The sequence below is a fragment of the Strongylocentrotus purpuratus genome, unplaced genomic scaffold, assembly GCF_000002235.5.
Source record: "Strongylocentrotus purpuratus isolate Spur 01 unplaced genomic scaffold, Spur_5.0 spur5_scaffold_21, whole genome shotgun sequence".
NCBI classification, from domain to species: domain Eukaryota; kingdom Metazoa; phylum Echinodermata; class Echinoidea; order Camarodonta; family Strongylocentrotidae; genus Strongylocentrotus; species Strongylocentrotus purpuratus.
Genome location: NW_022145607.1, coordinates 9311041 through 9334138, shown reverse-complemented (window position 1 = coordinate 9334138; position 23098 = coordinate 9311041). Strand labels below are relative to the sequence as shown.

Here is a 23098-nt window from a genome sequence, read left to right as displayed (position 1 = left end):
ATAAAATTATAGTGCATTTGCCAACTGATCATGCCAGTGACACTCTGGATGATTCAACACTCTATTAAAGTGAACCCTTCTCTGAACCAGGCAATATTACTGCGGAAACAGATCTTGATACTTTGCCAAGTTAAAATTCTAGAGTTGAAATGCCTCATCATTTGCTGTTCCAAATTGGTAATTAGTACAGCTGAAGCAAATATCTAGATCAAGTAATGTCAAAGCAAATAAAAACCACAGACTTATGTTTTGTGTTTTTATGGGTTAGAGTACAAATCTGCCCTGATGAAATAATTGTCATCGGGTGTTGTAAAAGCAATCTTTATTTTGCTTTAGCAGTGTTCCAAATGAATGTATGATGTTATGTATGCAAAACAAGAACAAGAGATGCATTCTTGTTTTACTACAGTGAAAGCAATATCAATTTTATTTCATATCTTATTTTGTTCAATCGTTTATTATTTTATTTTTATTTACTCTTTTGTATTTATGTTGATGGTTAGTAATGCTTTACTCCACGATGGATGTTATATATCATTAATGACACTGATGTGTGTTACATGTTATCTATCTGATACAACAAAGTCTACTAGATAAATGCTCATGTTGAATGCTAATGTCCAACTAATTACCCCAAAATCTTGATGGACCATGACGTAATAATTGATAAAGGGTATTTTCCGTGCTGTGATGTAAATTATTTGTACATTTACACCTCATCCAGTCTAAGAAAAGACTTTGTTCCATATTCTATCTATTGAGTGTATAAACGGGATTGTCCTCCGATCATTATTTTAATCGAAATGTGGTTTATGAAAAATAAATGGAAATTATGTCTATAATGAAAAAGAGAGCTTTAAACTACATGTACAAATTCTAGAAGAGTTTAAGAGCAGTTTGAAATCCTGTATTTAGACAACGTTTAATGTCTTTCCTCTTTTTGATATACTGTTTTCGATTCTCTATTAGTAAGATCCTTATTAGTCCCTTGCATCTTAATTTCTACTATGCAGTCAGTCTACCCGCAAGCTCCAGTTTCTATGAAATGAATATTGAGTGTTTTCAAGCTGTCATCTGTGAAACCTTTGTGGTCAGATTTGTCTTGTCTATTTTTACGAATGTGACAGAATTATGTATCAACCATTCGTTTGTAATTTTTTTCTCAGAGCCGTATCTACTTCTATCCGTAGAGAATGGAAATATGTTGGTCTCGTGACCCAATAAATGAAAATAAAGTGATGAAAAGAAACAATGTGAAGCAATCATCTGTTTTATTCTGCTGGATTTTTGTTACTCTCGAGGTTCACCGAAAAGAAAACAGACAACCCCCAACAAAAATTGGAGAAAGAGACAGTATAGAGACTTGTATGTATTGTTGACGTATAAAAAATTGTCGTGAGAGGAAGAGAAGGGGAAGGTTTTATTCAATTTAAATGTGTGTAGTGAAAAAGGGTGTTGATATTGTTCAAATAGATAAGTGTTGCACGTAGTGAGAATATGACAAAGAAGAAGAGAAGTATATATAGTCCTTTGACGTAGAAGTATGGTGAGATAGGGAGAAAGAGAAGTATATACTTATATTGTTCAATGAAAAGAGAGCACTTACAGTCAGAATTGGAGAAGAAGAAGAAAAAGAAAGTGTTAATAATTGTTTGACTAGAAGAGGGTCATATGAAGTAAGAAAATGTGAAAGGGATGAGGTTTGGATATTGTTTAAATGAAAGTGAGAATGAGAAGATTAAAGATGAAGTTGAGTTCTGGTCATGCGATTGCATTGTGAAAGAAACGGTGTGGAACCGACCCCTACTTACATTCGCCCTACTTTCACCGTACATTCATGTCTCCTGTATTTTTCCATCACGGCATTTATATCTTTAAAGTGGTGACCCCTCGTTTACTTTGAAGCTTGGTTGTACGAATTTATTATTCCCAGACTTTTTGGACTTAGCAATGTTTTATCAAATGTATTCATTCTGGATTTTGTATCGAATGTTTTTTTATGCTCTTGCATAAACACGTTTATTCGATGCATATTCATTAATGTCTATTTAATGGCAACTAAACAGCCGTTCGCATACCATGGTTGATTATCTAAAGAGTTTGTGTGTATTGCAAGGTTCTGGAATCATCAAAATGATAAGAAATGTGGCCAAGTCTTGGTAAAGTTACAAACACTTGCACAGAAAGATGTATATGGGACTACAGTAACACGAACACGTGGCGTAAAAAGCCGCCCCCCCCCCCGATTTTTACGATGTTACATGCATATATTTAGAATATGAAGGCATTTGAAGAGCCATGCTTTTCAGGGAACATGTCTTAACTGATGTTCTTCCACACTTGCATAATAAGAATGAGTAATGCTCACAATTTATTTTTCACCTCTTCCCAGAACTCAACCTTCTCTTTAGGAAGAAGTGCATCTATAGGGCCTATTCTAGAGTTCAATTGTAAGATAAATTTATAGTGAGAATGGGAAAAGTCAATGAATATATTCACAAATTGTACTAGGAAACGGAGAAGAAGTAAAGATATTCAAAATTAATGAGAGCATATGCATGCACATAGGCCTACATGCATTGGAAGTTAGTAAAAAAGAAGAATTTCATGTATACAAGAAATTTCCAATGTGTAAATTAAAACTGGAAAAAAAGTATTAATTATATTGTATTTAAAAATCATAAAATATCATAGTTTCTCTACATGATCCCAGTGGCGGATCCAGGGGGGGGGGGGTTGGGGGGGTTGCAACCCCCCCCCCTTGGGCGGCCCAAAAAAAAAAAAAAAAAAAAAAAAAAAAAAGGGAAAAAAAAGAAAAAAAGAAAGAAAAAAAGAAAGAAAAAAGAACGCACGCTGGAGAGAAACCCTTTCAAGTGCAAATATTGTGAGAAGATATTCAACTCATCTGGTAACTTAACCAAACACATGATAACTCTGGATATAACTATGTATTAAACTGTTACTTGATTTAAAAAGACGTTATCATGCACTGCTTTTTATGGTCTCCATTGTGTTAATAGATGCCAGGAAAACATCACTTACGGGGTTCAAATAAACACCCCCCAAAAAATCGGCTCGCCGCTTCGCGGCTCGTGGACGATGCTCCGCATCGTCATTATTTTGGTCAACCCCCCCCTTAGCAAAAAGCTAGATCCGCCCCTGGATCCGAGTGAAATACTAGTGGGAAAAAATGACTGTTTTGATGGCCCTCTCAAAGAACATGTCAACAAAAATATCTGGCTGCTATGCCACTATGGGGCCTCGGTCTATATCATCCCCCACCCCTTGAAAAAGAAAATCAAATTTCCTGCTAAAATTAAGTAGCAGATTGGGAGAGAAGGGATCGAAGGCAAACATGTGGCCAAAATTAATAATCAACATTAGCTTTCTCTTTTCTTTCCTTTCCAATTACAAAACAGAGATGTTAGAAATTGGCTGTGGAGCAAATTATTGCCCATTGAATCGAATTTGGAGTCGTATGACGACATAAGTTAAATTTAGGTTTGTCGTAAAAAATCACGCTGTTCAATTATTCATTCATAAATGATAGACTAAAAAATCTTAATTTGCAGAGTGAGATTACAATAATAAGGAAAATGGACAAGTTGAAAAAGGTATTGCGTGGAGAAGAAGAGCAGCAGGATGAGCAAAGCATAATAACCGACGTAAGTATTCGGTAGTTTGTTATATTTGGTTAAAATTCACGATGCACTTTCGCTGTACTTTTTTCACATTATACGAGTATTTAATGTGACGTAGACGGGACCCACGATCCTTGACTTCAGTCCCGCGCGTAGCTTTACGTGTTGGATACAATCTTTAGGCCTAGAATCTATATTATAATTTTTCAATTCCTATCAACACTCTTATAGGTCTACTCTTAATTGTTATCTTTTCTCTAGATTATAGAGATGTCAAATCAGGCTAGGTGATGGTGGTTGGGTGTCTGGACACTAAACAAACATATTAATGCCTTCTCTTATGCCGATTTTGAGTGAATTTTGTTGAGTTTTTGTCCAGCTGTGTTTGTGAGTTTTGTTTTGAAAAATCAACAGAGGGTGTCTTACTCTTGAGTCTTAACTCTTAACGTTTTTTTCCTACACACAAAGTATATATACCGTAATGCTGCTAATGACTATGAGGTTTGTGTTTCAGAATACTTAACTCAAATACAGCTGTCAATTCGCTTTTGATTCAATGAAAATATGCATCAAACACTAAATATTTGTCTGTCTTTAATAATAATATTCTACAAATAACGCACGACCCAGCGTTTGTTAGTGGTAAATGCAGTGCGAGGTTTCTTTAGATTGGTGACACCTCTGTGCACGAGCTTACAGTGTGCACCATCTGAAGATACCGAGCGTACACTGCATTTACATTACACACAATACCTTGAATACCTTGAATGCCAAAGCTTCTGGAAGAAGCCATCTCCAAGATTCCAGGTCTAACTTCAAGGGGGATGTCCCAGCTTCCGGGTCTTGCACCTTAGTCATTTTACATCTGTGTCTTGCTTGCTGGGTCATATCAGGAATGATAACAGTGTCAAGTGTGTTATTTGTTTTATAAAATAGCGACAAATGGAAATCAAAACAAACAAAAGATCTAGATCTAACGTAGGTCTATAGAGTCTAGGAGATTATGTTGGTACTAGAAAATGAAAAGATAAGACCTTGCACTTGCTCTACATGTACGCTGCGCTGGATATCGATCTTAGAGCGTGCAATGATACTCTTGACTGCGCTTTTTTTGGCGCGCGCTTTGATCGTGCATGCCCACAAAAAAGGTGCATGCACTATGAACATGACTGACAAACAAAGCGGACAAAATATACAGTTCGTCAGGTAGACAAGGAACATGACATCCCTTCACTGCTATTATGTAAAAATGTGTAGAACAGGTGTCACATGCATATTCACTTTTTACATAATAGCAGTGAAGGGATGTTCCTTTGTCTACCTGAGGAACTGTATATTTTGTCCGCTTTCTTTGTCAGTCATATTCATAGTGATGGTCATGTCATATTGTCATGTCATATTGTCATGTGACGCATTTTGACCAATCACGATGTTTAAAATACTAGAGCTACTTTATAATGTCAATTATTTTTGTCCAACACAAAGATCTATGACATTTTGCATGGAAGCTTCTTTGAACTACTGATCCATTTTGATTTGTCAATACCCCCACCTGAAAATTTCTGAACAACATAGTCCAGATCTCAATCTAGTAGTTTTTTTCCCATTCATATTCTTTTAAATCTATTTGATGAAACAAATCAGATTTGGCATTATTGCGCAAAGGAAATATATTTCTTACTGTAAGTGTAACATATATCCATGTGATGGAACTTTCTTGACACATGATCACACATCAAGGAAATGGCAGACCCCAAATATCACTGGGACTCGATCGTAAAAGATATCTTGAGTAATTCCCCCTCTCCTGTTTTGATGTGACATCATGTATTAAAGCTCAACAAATGGAGAAAAAAATAAATCTTTTTTTAGTGCATTTCTCTTTAGAGTTAATTCTCCTTTTTAAACAATTATATGTTTGTGGAATATTTTATTTTTCAGGTGTACAGTGCCTCTTCACTCAGCTGGTCAACCCGCATTAAAGGATTCATTGCCTGCTTTGTTATTGGTTGCTCACTATCTATATTGGTAAGTTTCAAGCATAATTATCTTCTCTAGTCATCAGCCATTTAAAAACTACTAAATATCCACTTGCATCTACATGTTTGTAGCTCCAGTGAAGGGTTCTGAATAAATATAATATATAAAAGGCTTGGCCTGCAATCATATCATTACCCCTGGCTTTCGCCAAGCTTCCATGAAAAGGCGCTCAAGCATTCGAGGAATTTCCTCCTACCCGATACCCATTAACCTCACCTGGGTGGAGTGTGGCAAATGTAGATTAATATCTTACACAAAGACATTAGTGATATCACTGGTATGTAGCTGGTGCTGCAAGACTACATAACCCACTCGTCTGATTTGTTCTTATTCTTTTTATGTGTGTAACCTTGCTTTTAGGTTAAAAAACAAAACCAAAACATTATTGTAATTCTATTATTGCAAAATTATGTCCTGAAGTATGTTAAACTTTAACTTACCGGTGTGTGTGTTTTACTTTCTTTCTTGAATCACTGGTTCGTCGTATGCCCACGATTATAATTATACAACTTTCGCACAACTGCGCCAGGAGTGTCATTATTGACAGACATGGCGCATTATGAATGTTCACTATTTATTTATTTATTTATTCTTTGTTTCCTACAGGGTTCCTTCCTCCTCTTCATTCCATCAAGTCATAACCTTCGTACGTTTGCCGTCCTGTATTGCTTCGGCACCGTAATCGCTCTTTCTGGGTAAGTGAAAGAAAGGCCCCCCCCCCCCACTCAGTGTTATTTAGGGTACGCATATGCGTGTTCCCAGCGACCCCCCCCCCCCCCCCCACTCAGTGTTATTTAGGGTACGCATATGCGTGTTCCCAGCGACCCCCCCCCCCCCCCCCCCCCCCCCCCGTTTTCAGCAAAAATCTTGTGTGTAAAGTCAATACGGGTCAACCTTTTTCTTATGTTACACAAACCTTTTTCAGCACACCCCCCCCCCCCCCCCCCTTTTCAACAAAAGTTTGGTGTGTAAAGTCAATACGGGTAGACCTTCTTCTTTTGTTACGAGCCAGAGAGTTTGGGAACACGCATGGTATCCCTCCGTTCACGGAGTGGGGGGGGGGGGCGGGAAGAAAGGGCAGGCAGATAAGAGTTTGAGCAGGGTATACAGGACAGTGAAGTTAATTTGGTAGAAATACACATCAGTAGGGATTTGAAGACAATTTTGATATTGTGTTCTAATTAATGTGAGCTGTTAATTCATTTAAAAGATGCTACAGATAAAAGCTTGATCCTGCAGTCCCCGTGAAGTTACTTCTCTTCTAGCATATGTATATAATTATGGACATAATTGTTAAATATATTGATCATTATGCAGTACTGCATTTGCTATTGCTGTGTGCTAACAAATGATATAGCATGACAAGTTCAATATATTTTATCATTTGGTGTCTTATCTGTTTAGGTTACTATTAGTATGGTACATCAGAAATATACTTTGCCTTTAAGCTTGGGTCTAATCCAAGCTTTGGTAGGGCTTGCAAATTAAAACAAACATCAAGGCCCCGTCTTAAAAACAATTGCAATTAATCGCAACTGTTTTGTGATTGATATCAATCGCAACTATGTCCATAAGAGATAGGAGACTACAAACTCGCGATTGAGTCAGATCAATCACAACTCTTGTATTATTAGACGGGGCCTAGATGTACCATAAACTTAAACGTTGGTGATGTATGGGATAAAATACCTGGCCAGCTCTACACATTTGTTTGACATTTGTATGACTGTCTTCTTTTTTTTCTCTAAAGGACCCTGTTTCTAATGGGACCCATCAACCAGCTGAAGAACATGTTTAAGGAGAAGAGGATTATTGCAACATTAATCATGATCGCCATGATTGCATTGACACTCATGTCTGCACTGTGGGTAAGTGAATTATAGTCTGTGGAAGTATGATGAATGAGGAGGAGGAGGAGGAGGAGGAGGAGGAGGAGGAGGAGGAGGAGGAGGAGGAGGAGGAGGAGAGGAGGAGGAGGAGGAGGAGGAGGAGGAGGGAGGGAGGGAGGGAGGGAGGGAGGGAGGGAGGGAGGGAGGGAGGGAGGGAGGGAGGGAGGGAGGGAGGGAGGAGGGAGGGAGGGAGGGACGGAGGGAGGGAGGGAGGGAGGGAGGAAGGAAGGAAGGAAGGAAGGAAGGAAGGAAGGAAGGAAGGAAGGCAGGCAGGCAGGCAATGATGATGATGATTACAAAGACATCAGCATTGTGGAAATGATTGTTATGGTGGTGGAGATAATGGTATTGGTGATTGTGATGATGATGATGATGATGATGATACTGATGACGATGATGATGATGATGAAGAAGAAAATGATGAAAGTGATGATGATGATGATGATACTGATGATGATGATGATGATGATGATGATGGTGATGATGATGATGAAACTGATGTTGATGTTGATGTTAATGCTGATATTACCACTACTAAATGATGAGTAATATTTTGATGGGAGTGTTTTTAAGTATGAAACAAATAAAATACCTATTTTTGGAGGAACAAGAAGATTTATGCATGATATGATGCCTATATCTGTGCTGAACCTGCATGGAACATAATCATGGTTAGAGACTGTTGTTGTGTCAGTAAAGGGCATGCCCAAGGTATTTTGGTAATTTGATTTCCTGTACGTCACAATGTATTGTAGAGTTGAACGTAATTATAGTGACATCAAAATGTGTCTTTTCATTCCATATTTGGCCTGTTAAAAGCTCCAATAGGGCTATTAACTACAGTTATCAGATACGGTAAACATGTATACTAACATGTAAGATGCGGTTTGTGATGTAAAGACAACAGCTCGGACTAGCCCTAAAGTTAACAAAATAAAATGGAATAAAGAAACTTTGAGGATTTTCGCTCTCTCTCTTTTTCTCTTTCTTACAGTGGGAAATCACCATTCTGGCAATCCTGTTCTGCTTTCTACAATTTCTTGCATCATTATGGTATGTATTAAAAAATTTCATCTCTTTTTCAGCATGATACACGTTCAAATTACATTATTCATTAAGCTATTTAAAAAGTATTTAAAGATATAAAAATAATAAAAAATTAAGGATTTCACAATATACTAAAACAGTTAGTATTTTGGGAAATGATAGTTGACATAGTTTTCTTCATATCATATGATATGGAAACTTACAACTTTCCTGTCTGATGTTTCTCAAACCTTTTTGATCTGTGTTTGTGTTTATTCTGCCAGTAATTAAAACTTTGAAAGCAAGTAATTTATTTTTAGTCAGATGCGAAATGCTGCAAGTTCACATATCCAAATTATTGCTATTATTTTCAGACATTTTTACCCATTGTATTTGACACCTAGGTATTCCATATCCTACATCCCGTACGCAAGAGATGGTGTGAAGAAATGCTGCGAGGGTTGCTTCGCATAGGTTCTGAGACGGAAGAGGGCTATGAGCCACAGTGTACAAAAGAAATCAACATAGACATGGCAAGAAGCTGCAATAGGTATCTGTCACTGCTCATATACCTGTAGGTAGGAGGGACAGAAAAATTTGTCATCGCTTTCACCATATGGGATACTTGTTTGCAATATATTTTCAATTTAATGTCCGTTTTCAGGACAAAAGTTTTCCTTGATAACGTGAAAGGCTCAACCAAGGAAGGTGCGACTTACCAGGCTGATACTTGCACGTACAAAATGTTGCTTGGACTGATTCATTCTTGTATTTGGAGAAGCTGAAAGAAACCATAAAACGTGCCACACCCCCTCCCCCCACCCCCCCCCCCCCCCCTCCTTCTAGTGATACCCCTGACTTCAGGCATATCCTCTGATATGCTTCGAGGTATTGCAAGATTCATACTTTATTACTACTATAATACTATTATAAAAAGAGGTTATTTAGCACAATATTCATAAAGGCTTGTTCAGATATGACATAGTGAAACACCACCAAAAAAAGCTGCTGCTCTTTCTTCACGGGTAAATGAAGGTCCTGTGCATATTCAGTGAGCTCTATGTAATAATAAACAGAAGCGTGAAGGGTTTGGTATCACAATATATATGTAAGCACAAAAAAAATGGCAATGGTTTTGCCGTGCTAATTGTAAACGAGGCTTTAGGAGGCGGTTCCAATTTCATGTGCTAAATGTAAACGAGGCTTAAGACAGCGGTTCCAATGATAGTACCAGATCGCATATCCGAACAGAGAACATACTGTAAAACCAGAAATGTTTGTGTGCATGAAACTTTCATGTATTTTGCGAGGAGTCCGGATTCGTAAAAGTTACGGGCGTGAAAGGTTTTGGTTATACAATGCATCGAATGCCAGTACAGTGCCTTAAAGCTTTGAGCTGCACAAGTAAATTGACTGGTTTGGGTGGATGTATAAAACTAGCGCACGATTATTCATGACCACAACTGCCTGTCTGAGTTTAATGAAAGTGTATTTCAGAGGCATGAACGTTTGGCTTAAATGACATTGATACAAGATTAGTTTTATAAAGTATTATAAAATATATGAGATATATATCTTTATATCTATTTTTTTCCACGTTCAGCCATTTATAAACCTTTCATGCTTTGTAAGAGACTCTTAGCTACAATTCGCGAAAGTTGCATGTAGCGAAAGTTTCTGTTCTACAGCACCATTGATAAAATATATATCAGAAGCTTTGGTGTAATTAATATTTGATTTTTTTTCTTTCCAAAGGCTATTTATCTGTACAGAAATGCACCTATGTAGAATAGAAACCTTTTGTTTTCAATCTTTCTACTTAATTTTCTATGATATTCAGAATTATGAAGTTCAATTTTTTGTTCTTTCTTTTGTTTATTTTTTTATAAAGGGAATTTATTTAATTTGCCTTACTCTATATTCTGTTGTCAGCATTTTAGTATCATCTTGATCAATATTTTTTTCCTTCTCAGCTTCATGATTAAGTGCCCTTATCTGATGAGGTAAAATTAGGTTTAATACAGCAGTAGTACTTAGATGTATTGATTTACTTTTAATTTATTGTCAATGATTTGAACATTGTGTTAAACTGAGTTGTAAAGGCGAGAATTAAGTTCAGTATATGAAGTCTACATTATTATTACATCAATTGCATATGAACTTGATTTGTATCAGTTTAGTCAAATTTGGAAATTTTGTAGTTGTAGGACTTGTAAAATCGAATTAGTCCTGCCAATTGATTGGAATGTGATCTATTTATAACTCACTGTTTCTGTGACATGAATCAATTTAATTCATGACGCATGCCAACTTTCTAGTGTCTTATGGTAAATCAAACTGCACCTGCCATGCCCTTCTGGCCTTACATGCATGTACATTGGGGAACCTCTGTCAAATTTATCGAGACCAAGAAAATGAACTTGTTTTATAGAATCCTTGTTTTCTCAGAAGTAATAAACAATAGAATACAAAGCAGTGGGGCTCTCAAAATTACCTTGCTATAATGAATGTTTGCAATTTTCTTCTGTAAAACGAGGTAACACTTAACATTTGCTCCAAGTAGTGTGTACAGTAATACATGTATTGGTTTCATGTTTCTGGTTAGAGTGTTTGTACTTGTACATGGTTACTGAATGTGTTTGACATTGAAAAGAAGTGCAATTTGGTTACTGAATACTGATGGCAGTTTCATTGTTGGATCGGGTTTCATATTCTGTGCATAGTATCGTTAAATAATCAGAAGAATCAAAGGGACCCCTGGATCCAGCAGTTTAATGTGTTAAATCTACCAAATATAATTGCTGGCACTACCTTGCCATTTCAAAATTAGAGTGTGTTCTTGTAAGAAAACGCTGCAAAAAATGTGGGCAACAATGTAACAAATCAATTGAAAACTGTGTCTGTAGTACAATTTTTTAGGAGAATCTGAAAGTTATGTTTTCAAGTTCATGAAATGACAATCTAAAATGATCTATGTGTGACATGTTTCCACATTTATTCAAATAATTTGCCAGCATCAAAATAATATTTGGGCCAATGGATCTCTTTATATACATTGAGTTAATTTAATTGAAATATGCATAGTAGTATTTATCAAATTCATCAAAATTGGTCTTTATGATATTGATGTTATTATTATTATTATTATTTATTTGACCAATCAGAAAACATACAGTGAGTATAACAATCAGGTAATACATAGACATTTCATAATACATTCAAACAGCTTTAGGAAAGTGGAGAGGAGATAGAGAGAAGGATACAATCTGCTGGTCAGGGGTGACAAAAGCAATTTAAATTGCTATTACTCGAAAGCATGTCACCCCCCCACAGTCTGCATCCTGGAAAATTAAGAGTAAAGAACAGGATAAAAATTCACAATATGACAAAATAAATAAATATATATATATATATATCAGGATAACAATAGTTGGAGCAATTATAAAATAATGTGACATGTTTTTATTGTTTAATGTAGTCCATTATGTGTTAATCAAGTGATCTTCCAAAGAAAAGAGTGTCTTTAGAAAGAAACCTTGAGAGTACTTTCCAAAAGTACTGAATCATATTTTATATCAAAATCTTGAAGAGTTAAAATCTGCCTTTTTGAAATGACTGTATAATGTGCTTTTTCATTATCGACACAAAATATATGATATTATATCAAAAGTGCCAATTACAGTTTTGGTTCATGTGAAATCATATTTATTTTTATCATAAAATCAGTAAAACTTTATCTATAATTTATGAAGATTGGGTCTCATATATTTTTGTGGTGTAATACTCTTTGTCGAGTTCTAAAATCATTTGTAAATTCATTTTCTGCAAGCGCTGTACTTTTTTTCAAGTTACCTTATTCTATGTAAGATTGTGAACATTGTCATAAAAGTGGCATGTCTTTGCATTTCTATATTTAAGTTTATGTGCATAATGTGAAACAAACATAGCAGTTTGTGTTGTACAGTGGATATATGCTGATCAAAACTATTGGCATTCGTCAAATGCATTAATTTTCAAAAAAAGGTTATTGAAATATGCGGTTTTCCAATAATGGATAATTCTCTACCAAGCACTGTAAACCTGGTGATTAACAAAAATGTTTCAAACTTTCATTTTTAGATGGTGTATGTAAAGTGATAGTAATTTTGCCTGTAAATATATATCAATATGGAAATACAAATATACTGTATTGTTGTCTCATTATATTGCATTGCTGTAAAACTGTACTTTATTGCCATGTATCTTAATAATGGCAACTGCCTATTCTTATTTTTTCTTAAACTTGTAATCTCCACACATAAGAATAGTTATGGTTTATGGGTTAACAAAGAAAGAAATATCAGTAGTAAAGATTACAATTTAAACAGGCTATAGAGATTTTGTCTGTCCTTTCCCTTTTCTCTAAGGATTCTTAAGAATATTCCTATCTTCTTTATCAATTTCTTCATACTCTTCTTTGTCCTATTCTACTTTCATCTGTTTCTCCCCACTTCTTTCTTTCTTTGATTTTCATGTCTTTTCCCTTCCCATATAGTGAGTTAATCATAAACATAAGGTGTACCTAAAGACTTTGTGTTAATGATTTGAAGGTTACATACGCATGATGCGTATGTAACCTTCAAATCATTAACACAAAGTCTTTAGGTACACCTTATAATAATAATAATAATATTTAGCTTTTATATAGCGCTTAATACAATGTCTCTAAGCGCTTTATAAATATACATTATTACTACGAGTAGCAATAATCCATCATGATAATGTTTATCTTGTGAATATATAGGCCAAGCTTTTAAAAAATGTAGACAAATAACAAAGAAACGAAATAGAAATCAACTATTTAGAATAAGGAGAGGGAATGAGAAATAAACGAACCCCAGTTGACGTAGATAATGACCCTGCATATACTTTATACCTCATTTCCCCCTCTTATTCGGGGTAGTACTGCAGAATTAGGGAAGGGGCACGACTGGCCCATGCCCCCGTTTTCAAACCAAATTGACAAAAAAAATATATGTCCTCTTACCCCCCCCCCCCCCTACTTATTCAGCGGCTGTCTGAGTCGTCGCGAAATTTTCGGCGCGATTTTAACATTTAACCCCCCCCCCCCCCCACCCCCTCCGAAAAAAATCCTGCGTACGCGCCTGTCTTGAACACTAATTGCTAAACTGCACCCGGCCCTCCACTCAGGGTACGCATATGCATGTTCTGTTTTGAAAGCACCCCCTAAGTCCGGTGTGTAAAGTCTTTTTTTGTGTACCTACTACGAGCTGGACTTTGGTGCGTGAAAAGTACCCCTTTACCAGGGAGGTGAGACTTTAAAGACTTTTATGACGTATCGGTATCGGATCGTTATACTGTTGAACGTGCTTACTTCCAACCACTCTGAGCGAGAAAAAGAATGAGAATGATAAACAGTGTTGGCATCATTAACTTTCGTGATTTTTGATTCCCAAATCTACTGGTCTACATACATTACAGACATACTGCATGAGAGTAAGTATGACATAAATATTGTGCCTGTATATCAATTAATGTTGTCGCATGCTGCCCATTAGCCCACCCAGTTTATGTTCATGCCCCCATGGAGAACAAATCAAAGTATTGAGTTATGTAATCGTAGTTATGGAAAGCAGGACAAGAACAGTATATGCTCGTTATCATACCCTTGTATTAGTTGGACATATATTGATTGGTTAGTTAGTTGATCGGTTTGTTGGTTAATTGATTGATTGGTTAATTATTTGATTAGTTAGTTGGTTTGTTTCTGTGTTGGTTGATCGATTGATTGGTTGGTTAGTTGGTTGGTTTGTTCGTTAATTGTTTTATTGTTAATAGTTGGATGGTAGATTGATTTATTGATTGGGTGATTGAATGTTTGATTGATGGATTGGTTGATTGGTTGGTTAGTTGGTAGATTTGTTGGTTGATTGTTTGATTGTTAATTGTTGGTTGGTAGATTGATTTATTGATTGGGTGATTGGTTGGTTAGTTGGTAAGTTTGTTGGTTGATTGATTGATTGGTTGATTGGTTGGTTAGTTGGTAGGTTTGTTGGTTGATTGTTTGATTGTTAATTGTTGGTTGGTAGATTGATTTATTAATTGGGTGATTAGTTGGTAAGTTAGTTGGTTTGGTTGATTGGTTTATTTTTTTTCTACAAAATTGAATGATTTATCGATCAGTTGATTGATCAGTTGACTGATTTATCTATTGATTCATTACTGTCGATTATATGAATAAGTGATTGATTAATCCATTATTGGCCAGTGTAATGATGATTGATTTGATTGATTCGATTTGATTTAATTTGATTTGATTAGATTTATTGATTTATGGATATACTTGCCCTAGCTGTTCGGAGTAGAATACAATGCCATTATGGTGTTTCATATTTACACGTCGTTTGACTAATGAGACCACTTTACTATGTATTCAATTGTACGCATACTGTGATAATGGTTGCTTTTGATGACAAACTTTGCCCGGGGCTTACCCGACATAACAAATTAAAAAGATATATAACTGAAGGAGTATACAAGAAGCTTTGATAGTGTATAACAAATTTAAATATATGTCTGTATCATGTGCATAGTTCATTTTTTGCTTGTTGTGCGAGTCAAACAGTCCTTGAGTAGATTTACAACATGTTTTTCGGCAGTGCCTGCGTGTTTTTCGTCCTCAGTGGAATTTCTATTGCGTAAGCCCAGGGCCACGCTCGTCTATAGAGTCTGCCCTTGTCTTACGTAACGGCAAGGACCAGGCGCGGATCCAGGATTTCTTCGGGAGGGGGGGGGGGGGCAAATTTGAAATTATGCGAGCCAAATATTAGTACGTAATGGTAAAATCGGCAGTGGCAAAAACGTTGGAGGGGGGGGGGGGTAGACAAAAAAAAAAATCCCCATCACCTCACTCTTACAGGCAGGCCCCGATGAACGTTTCTCGGGGGGGGGGGGGGGTCAAGGGGTGGAGCCCCCAAAAGCTCAGGGGTCTTACACATTAAATTACCGTCAGATGAGCATACTTTGATACCTTATTTGTAACACTGGCAGGACACAAATTGGTGTTTGGTCCAGGGGGTGGAGCCCCCGGAAGCTCAGGGGTTTGGGGCAATAAATTACGGTCAGATGAGCATATTTTGAAACCTTATTTGTGACACTGGCAGGACACACATTGGCGTGGGGTCCAGGGGGCGGACCCCCGGAAGCTCGGGGAGTTTTAGGCATTTTATAACGGTCAGACAAGTATTCAGGGGCCCGCCTTGGTGCACCTGGTGGGATCGAGGGGGCGGAGCCCCGGATTTTAGGCATTTAATTACGGTCAGATGAACATATTTTGATACCTTATTTGTGACTCTGGCATGACATTTATTGGCGTGAGGTCCATGGGGCCGAGACCTCAGAAGCTCAGCATGCTCAGGTGTTTTAAGCATTAAATTACTGTCAGATTAGCATACAGCCGTACGCCTTAGGGCTCGAGGTGGGGTCCAGGGGCAGAGCCACCGGAAGTCAAGGGGTTTTAATAATAATAATAATAATAGTGGGTTCTTGTATAGCGCTCATGTCAGTCAGATTTGACCCTCGTGGCGCTACCGCATTTAATTACGGTCAGATGAGGATATTTTGATACCTTATTTGTGGCACTGGTGAAATCCAGGGGGCAGAGCCCCCGGAAGCTCAGGGGTTCTAAGGCATTTAATCACGGTCAGATGTTCAAATTTTTTTTATTTTGGGGGGGGGGGGTTGGGGGCCGAAAATTGGAAAATTACGTCGTCAGATATTTCGTTCAGTGGCTTCGGGAGGGGGAAGGAAAAAAAAGGGAGGGGGCGGCCCCCCGGGCCCCCTGAATCCGCCACTGGCAAGGACAGACACTCGATGAATGAACCCAAGTGGGGGCCAGACTTTGTCCTGTTTAAGACAGACTCGAGGTCGGATCGTTTTCTTGCTGGAAGGTTGTCCGGCTAGAAAACAATATAGCTTCCTTTATAAAGCCAGGGAGATTTAAAATCGAGGGACTTCTCCTCAAGACTTCTTCTTGAGACTTCTCGTCGAGACTCCTTTCTGCCGCTTTCCAAATCTGCAAGCGTTCTGATAATACACTGTACATGACTGTATTTAGTGGCAGTTTAGAGAGCCTACCGAGCTGTCATTATTTAAAGTAATAAACGACGAATAGAACTGAAATTCACGATCGACCTACTCCATTTCTTCTGTGGCATTTGTTTTGTATACACGCATGACGCATGAATGAGAGAGATACTGAGCGAGAATTAAGAAGAGACAAGAGTTCGAGATCGAGAGCAGTCTGTATTAAACATTTGTAATAAATTTCGTTACAATATAAAGAAAATGTGAATTAAGTTGTTGCTCACCAAGATTTTCTGGGGGACACATTTAATTTATTAAGCTTCTTTTTAAAAGTTTTAAATGTCAAATTTTGCACAAATTATTTTTTAGAAATGGAGTCATCAAGAGGACAAGAGATATCAATTTTAAACTGGAAGTGGGGTTACGTCATCATACTATGCATGTTCGTGATAAACATGGGGTCTGGGATCACCAAGGCTTTCGGCGTTCTCCTCCCAGTGATGGTTGAAAGATTCAACATAAATTACGCCATAGTAGGCTTCATCTGCAGTTTACCCGGTACAATCATGCTCTTTTCAGGTGAATTATTTGATTCTTTAAAGGACAATAGACTGTAGATCTATATTTTCAAATGTATCCAAATTTGTAAGACGTATTCATAATGGCTTTCAATACCCGTCCCTCTATCGACACACACGTACACACATCCAAACACACACCCGGACACTCATGATTAATAATAAGAAACAATGACGCATAAACCGGCAACAGGGGTGGACTGTTCATGGGGGGGGGGGGGGGGGGGTTTGTAGAGATTTCTACACAAACCGCTTGTCATTACAACTTTCATGTCAACTTTCAATATATCGCCCTAACCCTTTTCAATGTGACACACTTTCATAAACTTATGTTTTGCTGTCTAGTCCTTCTGATTTTATGTACAGATTTGGATAGAGATGACGGGGTGGGGGACAAAAGACCGGAGGGTCATGGTGATTCAGTTCACCTTTTCTTGTCCCAGGCATCCCCGTCTGCTCTGTCAAAATCTCTTCATCTGTTTTATATCACGATCAGTCTATTGTTTTATTTGTTTTATTTGTTATATATACCTTTTTCTTCTGAAATGCCGAATAAATAGTTGGAAGGGTATTGGCATTGATTAGGTACATGATGAGGTTGGATCGTATACCCAAGCAAATGTAAAGAAATATGGATTTTACATTGAGTCCTTCCTTTGAGGTTCATATATTGGTGTATATTGGTACCCCCCCCCCCCCACTCTGAGCACAGTGTTTCGTTAAGTTCTATAATTCATTCGATGTACATGCAGGTCCTTTCGTTTCCTTGGTCCTCCAGAGAGTAGATCATCGAATCGTGGCCATGTTAGGAGGGGTAATAAGTGGAGTCTGTCTGGTAGCGTGCGGCTTCATCTCCAAAATTACCGGTCTTGGTTTCATGCTGGCACTCACAGGTATGTCATATTGGGTATGGGAGGGGTTTTAAATGGGGTGTGTGTGGTATCATGTGGTTTTATCTCGAACATTACCGGTCTTGGTATCATACTGGCACTCACAAGTATCTCGTATTAAGAGGGGTTATAAATTGGGTGTGTCTTGTATTATAGGTTTTATCTTCGACATTACCGGTCTTGGTATCACCCTGGCACTCACAGATATGTCATATTAGGAGGGGTAATAAGTGGGGTGTGTCTGATATTATGTGGTTTCATCTCCAACATAATATTACCGGTTTTGGTATCGATCACCCTGGCACTCACAGGTATGTCATATTAGGAGGGGTAATAAATAGGGTGTGAACTGGTATCTGGTTTCATCTCTAATATATATTACCTGTTTTGGTATCGTTCACCCTGGCACTTACAGGTATGTCATATTAGGAGGTAATGTATAGGGTGTGTCTGGTATCATGTGGCTTTATCTCCAACATTACCGGTTTCGGTCTGGCACTCACAGGCATGTCATATTAGGTACCTATACAAGCTGAGCTTTTCAATAGGTTCCTCACATTTCACCCTGTATAACCTATTATTCAATACAATTAATTTCGAAGTCTTCTCAAAGAATTGATTATAAAATGTGACATTTTTAGTATATTTCATATTATGTTCTAGTTTTTTCAATTATTTGAATTCTTTTTTGTGAAATATGAAACAAAATAAACTAGAAACTTGAAACTTGAAATCTGCAATATTTTTCACTTATGCTACTTTTTAACAACACTTTATTATCTCATTGACAGGAATTGGCCGATGTTGTGTCTACTTACCGATTTCTCTCCTGATGAACCAGTATTTCAAAGAGAACTTTGTTCTAATGGACACCGTAGCATCATATGGTTTAATAGCAGGTATAATGTTCCTACCCGTCATCACCGAGCGAGCTCTAGAAGCGTACGGTTACTCGGGAGCTTTCATGATTCTTGGAGCAATCATGTTTCATAAGGTTGCAGGGGGAGCGGCCATTCGGAAACCAGTCTTCATTGTGAAAGATAACACCACTGAACAAAGTGGTAGTGATCAAGATCCGTTGGAGGTGATCCGTTTTGAACCGTCGGATGATGACGGTGAGGTAGATGGTATAGTAGGAGGTGATCAAATGACAACATTGAAAGATGAATCAATAAATGATATGGTCCAAGGTCAAGCCCTGGCAGAAAGCCGTTTTCACTCCAAGGAAAACCTTGAAAATACGGAGACACTAAATGCTGCAATCGTAATAAATGATATAATAAGATACGAGGAGGATGAAGGGATTTTAAATGACGATGATAACCGTGAGGAACACGTTACTTTGCTAAATAGTGCATGCGATCGTCCTGGTAAAGTGGATGATCTTCCTAATGCTTCGAGATCTGGTCAAAATGATCATAGTGAGAAATATAATTTCTGCTCATCATTTATATCTCGCTGCAAACTGTTTATAACCAAGGAAGCTCTGTTCTTAATGTGCCTCCCAGCGACTTTCTTTCGTGCCTATTCGTTCGAAGCCTGGGTGTTGTACCTAGTGCCTCACGCAGAGCAGTTAGGAATTACCCCATCTCGAGCTGTCTTCTTGTCTTCAATTGGTGGAATCAGTGGGATTATTGGAAGAACCATTACTGTCATTCTCCTCATTAAGAAAGTACACATGTTCAAAATCTACATCACCGTTGGTTTTATTACCAGTTTGTCATTTTTCTTGGATTTCGTCGGTGAATCATTCATGATTCGTTCAGTTTGGGCATTTCTTCAGGGCCTCTGCTTCTTTGTGCTGGATACTGTAGACGCAACTTTTCTCAAATTGACGTTGGTAGATGAAAGCAACTTCAGTTTCGGCCTTGGACTGGTGATGTTAATAAACGGTTCTGGTAATATCTCGGCAGGGTTACTCACAGGTAGACCATTATCTTGACACTCTGAAATAATATTAAATTCAAGCTTTGTGTATATTAACACAAAGTTTATTAACACTAGAGAATGCCACTTTTTAATACAACTTTTTTTGTCAATTCAATTCTTAATTTATTTATCACCCAACATGTTAAAAATATACATGATAGTCATACATAAACTTGCAAAATGATAGACGAAAGAATATCTTTAATAAAGTACAAGGCTTGTAAAACAGAACGCCATGCAGTTCACTGTAAATTCATAGATGTTTCCTAGTATACAGTAACGATGGTTCAGTTGTTTAAAGGTGTCTCTAAAACGCACATCATCGTTTCCTCCTCCACCTTACTAGTGCGGGTTTTATGAACGGGCCACTCTGTTTCGAGATTTGTGAAAATCCATAATCAGTGGAAAGCAATGCAACGTGTCATTTCATTCTCAATTATCGAAACGAGGTGGTATTTTTACATTAATTATTTTATGTTGATATGCTTTATTTTCATTTTTTTAACATAATTTGTTAAACTTTTTTTTATACTAAAATCGAAATGGTAAGCCTGTCCTTTTTTAGAGCAAACTTAGTGATAAATATTTCGCCTAGGATTTTCCACACTATAAGGGGTTGAAAATTAAAACAATTAAGCTATTTCAGTTTTACTCTAAAATATTTCTGATATTTTCAAATAGAACATTTAAGCACTCAAAGATCTGGACGACTCATCGCCTATTATTTTGTGTTATCCAAGCTGGGAATTCTTTTCGATTGTTTCTTAATCCATTCTCCCATGCAGGAGCTTTGTTTGACGTCATCCAGTCTTATACCATCGTATTCATGATGACTGGAATCCCTGTTTTGATCTTCACCATCAACATCGTAGTCATATCGGTACTGTTAAACAGAAGAGTCAAGTCCAAACACGTTTAACGTCGCTACAGGCATGTTTGATTCAAAGGAATCCTCTCTTCATCCCGGAGCTTTGTTTGACGTCATCTAATCATCTTCAAAGTCTGTTAAGTCGCCTTGAACATAGGTTTTTTTTATATTTTATTTTTTTGCATTATTTCGCTTTGTTTTTCGTTTTGTAATATGTATTTTGTTAGTTTATGGGAGAGAGTCATGGAAACTGACGAATATTTGATGTCATACCTGTATCAGGTAATCTGAACATCTTTCATTGGAAAATGTATTTCCAGTAACCAATTAAGGAACATCTTACCCCCAGATTAATCAAAAAAGATTAAGAAATTACACTACTTTGCCGAACAGAGTGAAAAACAGCCCCATTCCTTCACTTATACACATTTACAGAGCAGAAAACGGATGTTTTTTTAATACTACTAATATTATAGCTATGATTGTGATTCCATAAGTGCAATACTTGAATGCAAACTATGGTTTCAATTACTCATACACACAATGTAAGGAAATCAAGTTTTTATGTAGATTATTTTATATATATATATATATATATATATATATATACCTCTTTTATATTTATACTGGGGTCTAATCTTATTAATAGAAACACTACATCTTCTATATCGAAGTTAAAAATCTGTGTTAACCATTTATTTGTATTTGTTTAACTGACTGAAATTATCTTCCATTGCCAATGTCACAGTTGTCTCCTCTTCCTCTACCACTTCTACTTTCCCACCTCCTTCTTCATCTCGCCCTTCTTCTTCCTTCTCAATCTTCTTGTCCCTCTTTCTTCTTCTTTTACTTTTACTTTTTCTAATAACTCCCCTTTTTAGAGTCTGGATAAAACATTATAACCTTTTACTTAAAGTAGCTATACCCTAGAGTAAATATTTAATTCGTACATTTTCTCATATAAGTATTTGTTTTCTACATAACTTCGTCTCTATTATTAGTAGTTTGTATAGTGGATATTGATATTGATACCTTATGATAATAATAATAATAATGGGTTCTTGTAGAGCGCTCATGTCACTCAGATTTGACCCTCCTGGCATCTATAACCTAGAGTAAATTTTTAATTCGTACAATTTCTCATATATTCTTATATTATACCACTATGTAAAAACGATTTATATCCGTGTTTCCATATGAATGTGTCATTGTACGTTTGCTACTGTGCATTATATTGTGTATATTATTGTCTATTGTATATTGTTCATGTGCTTTATGTAATAAATGCCAACAACTTAATTTCCAAATAGACCAATATAATTAATCTGAATGAATGAATCTGAATAAGTATTTGTTGTCTACATAACTTCGTCTCTATTTTTTGTAGTTTGTATAGTTTATAATGCTTGGATATTGATATCGATACCTAATATGATAGTGTTCCTAATCGCACTAACCTCTGTCTATCCTCTTTAAACGCCCACTGCACTACTTGTAGCTACTTGCGCCCTCTATATAACAAACAATGCCTAATCGGTGACCATTGGTCCCCCATGATTCTCTTTTTCTTATGTTAACTGAGAGCTGAGTTGATGAGATAACCACCTGCCAAGTGACCTTGCAGGGCGGTCTAATCCCTCCTGTAAACTACGGCAGATAAGCTTTAATACAAGGCTAACTTTTTTTGGTTGAGGTGTGGGAGGTGGTTCAGTCGTCTATTTTCTGTTTCTTAATGTTTGTCTTGTTTTCTTTTTAATGTGTTTGAACCACACGATGGAGGTTCATATGCCCCCCCCCCTCCTTCGAGGCTACGCCACCGTTGATTACTCATCTGATATAATAGTAACTGATTTCTGGCGTAGGAATATCGCTTTTTGGAATCCATTACATCAATCACAGGTGCAACAAACACACCTACAATCGACTTGTTGATTTGTTTTCCCAAGCAAATGACGCGAAATCGTCAAAAACCACATGATTTGAGCTAATTACCTTGCTTTATGGGTTCACCTTTGGACTACAGTGTATTTTCAAATATGAATAGGCACAATTTTAAATTTCCTTTTTGCTAATATAGCCATTATGTATTCAGCAATCTGATAGCATCGTCTACTATTAATATGCATACTAGTTTTGGCTGTGGGTCGTTGCG

At 37.0% G+C, this 23098-nt stretch overlaps 2 protein-coding genes across 2 annotated transcripts; both read left to right on the top strand.

The window, feature by feature from the left end:
- Positions 1-3509: 3509 nt before the first annotated feature.
- Positions 3510-11089, top strand: LOC115928198 (vesicle transport protein SFT2B-like). Its single transcript, XM_030995125.1, has 6 exons — positions 3510-3665; positions 5583-5669; positions 6288-6376; positions 7432-7549; positions 8565-8623; positions 9001-11089. The coding sequence occupies exons 1-6, from the start codon at positions 3597-3599 to the stop codon at positions 9068-9070; spliced, it is 492 nt and encodes a 163-aa protein (XP_030850985.1). The 5' UTR covers positions 3510-3596; the 3' UTR covers positions 9071-11089.
- Positions 11090-19004: 7915 nt separating this feature from the next.
- LOC115927846 lies at positions 19005-22479 on the top strand. The gene is made up of 2 exons (XM_030994092.1): positions 19005-20074; positions 20864-22479. The coding sequence occupies exons 1-2, from the start codon at positions 19015-19017 to the stop codon at positions 20995-20997; spliced, it is 1194 nt and encodes a 397-aa protein (XP_030849952.1). The 5' UTR covers positions 19005-19014; the 3' UTR covers positions 20998-22479.
- Positions 22480-23098: the final 619 nt, after the last annotated feature.

Bases quoted from the DNA above. Each gene is read 5' to 3' on its own strand.
- LOC115928198 (XM_030995125.1), top strand. From the start codon at position 3,597: ATGGACAAGTTGAAAAAGGTATTGCGTGGAGAAGAAGAGCAGCAGGAT. The intron at 6,377-7,431 runs GTAAGTGAAAGA...TTTTCTCTAAAG, and splicing joins ACCGTAATCGCTCTTTCTGG to GACCCTGTTTCTAATGGGAC. The intron at 7,550-8,564 runs GTAAGTGAATTA...TCTTTCTTACAG, and splicing joins CACTCATGTCTGCACTGTGG to TGGGAAATCACCATTCTGGC.
- LOC115927846 (XM_030994092.1), top strand. From the start codon at position 19,015: ATGGACACCGTAGCATCATATGGTTTAATAGCAGGTATAATGTTCCTA. The intron at 20,075-20,863 runs GTAGACCATTAT...TCTCCCATGCAG, and splicing joins CTCGGCAGGGTTACTCACAG to GAGCTTTGTTTGACGTCATC.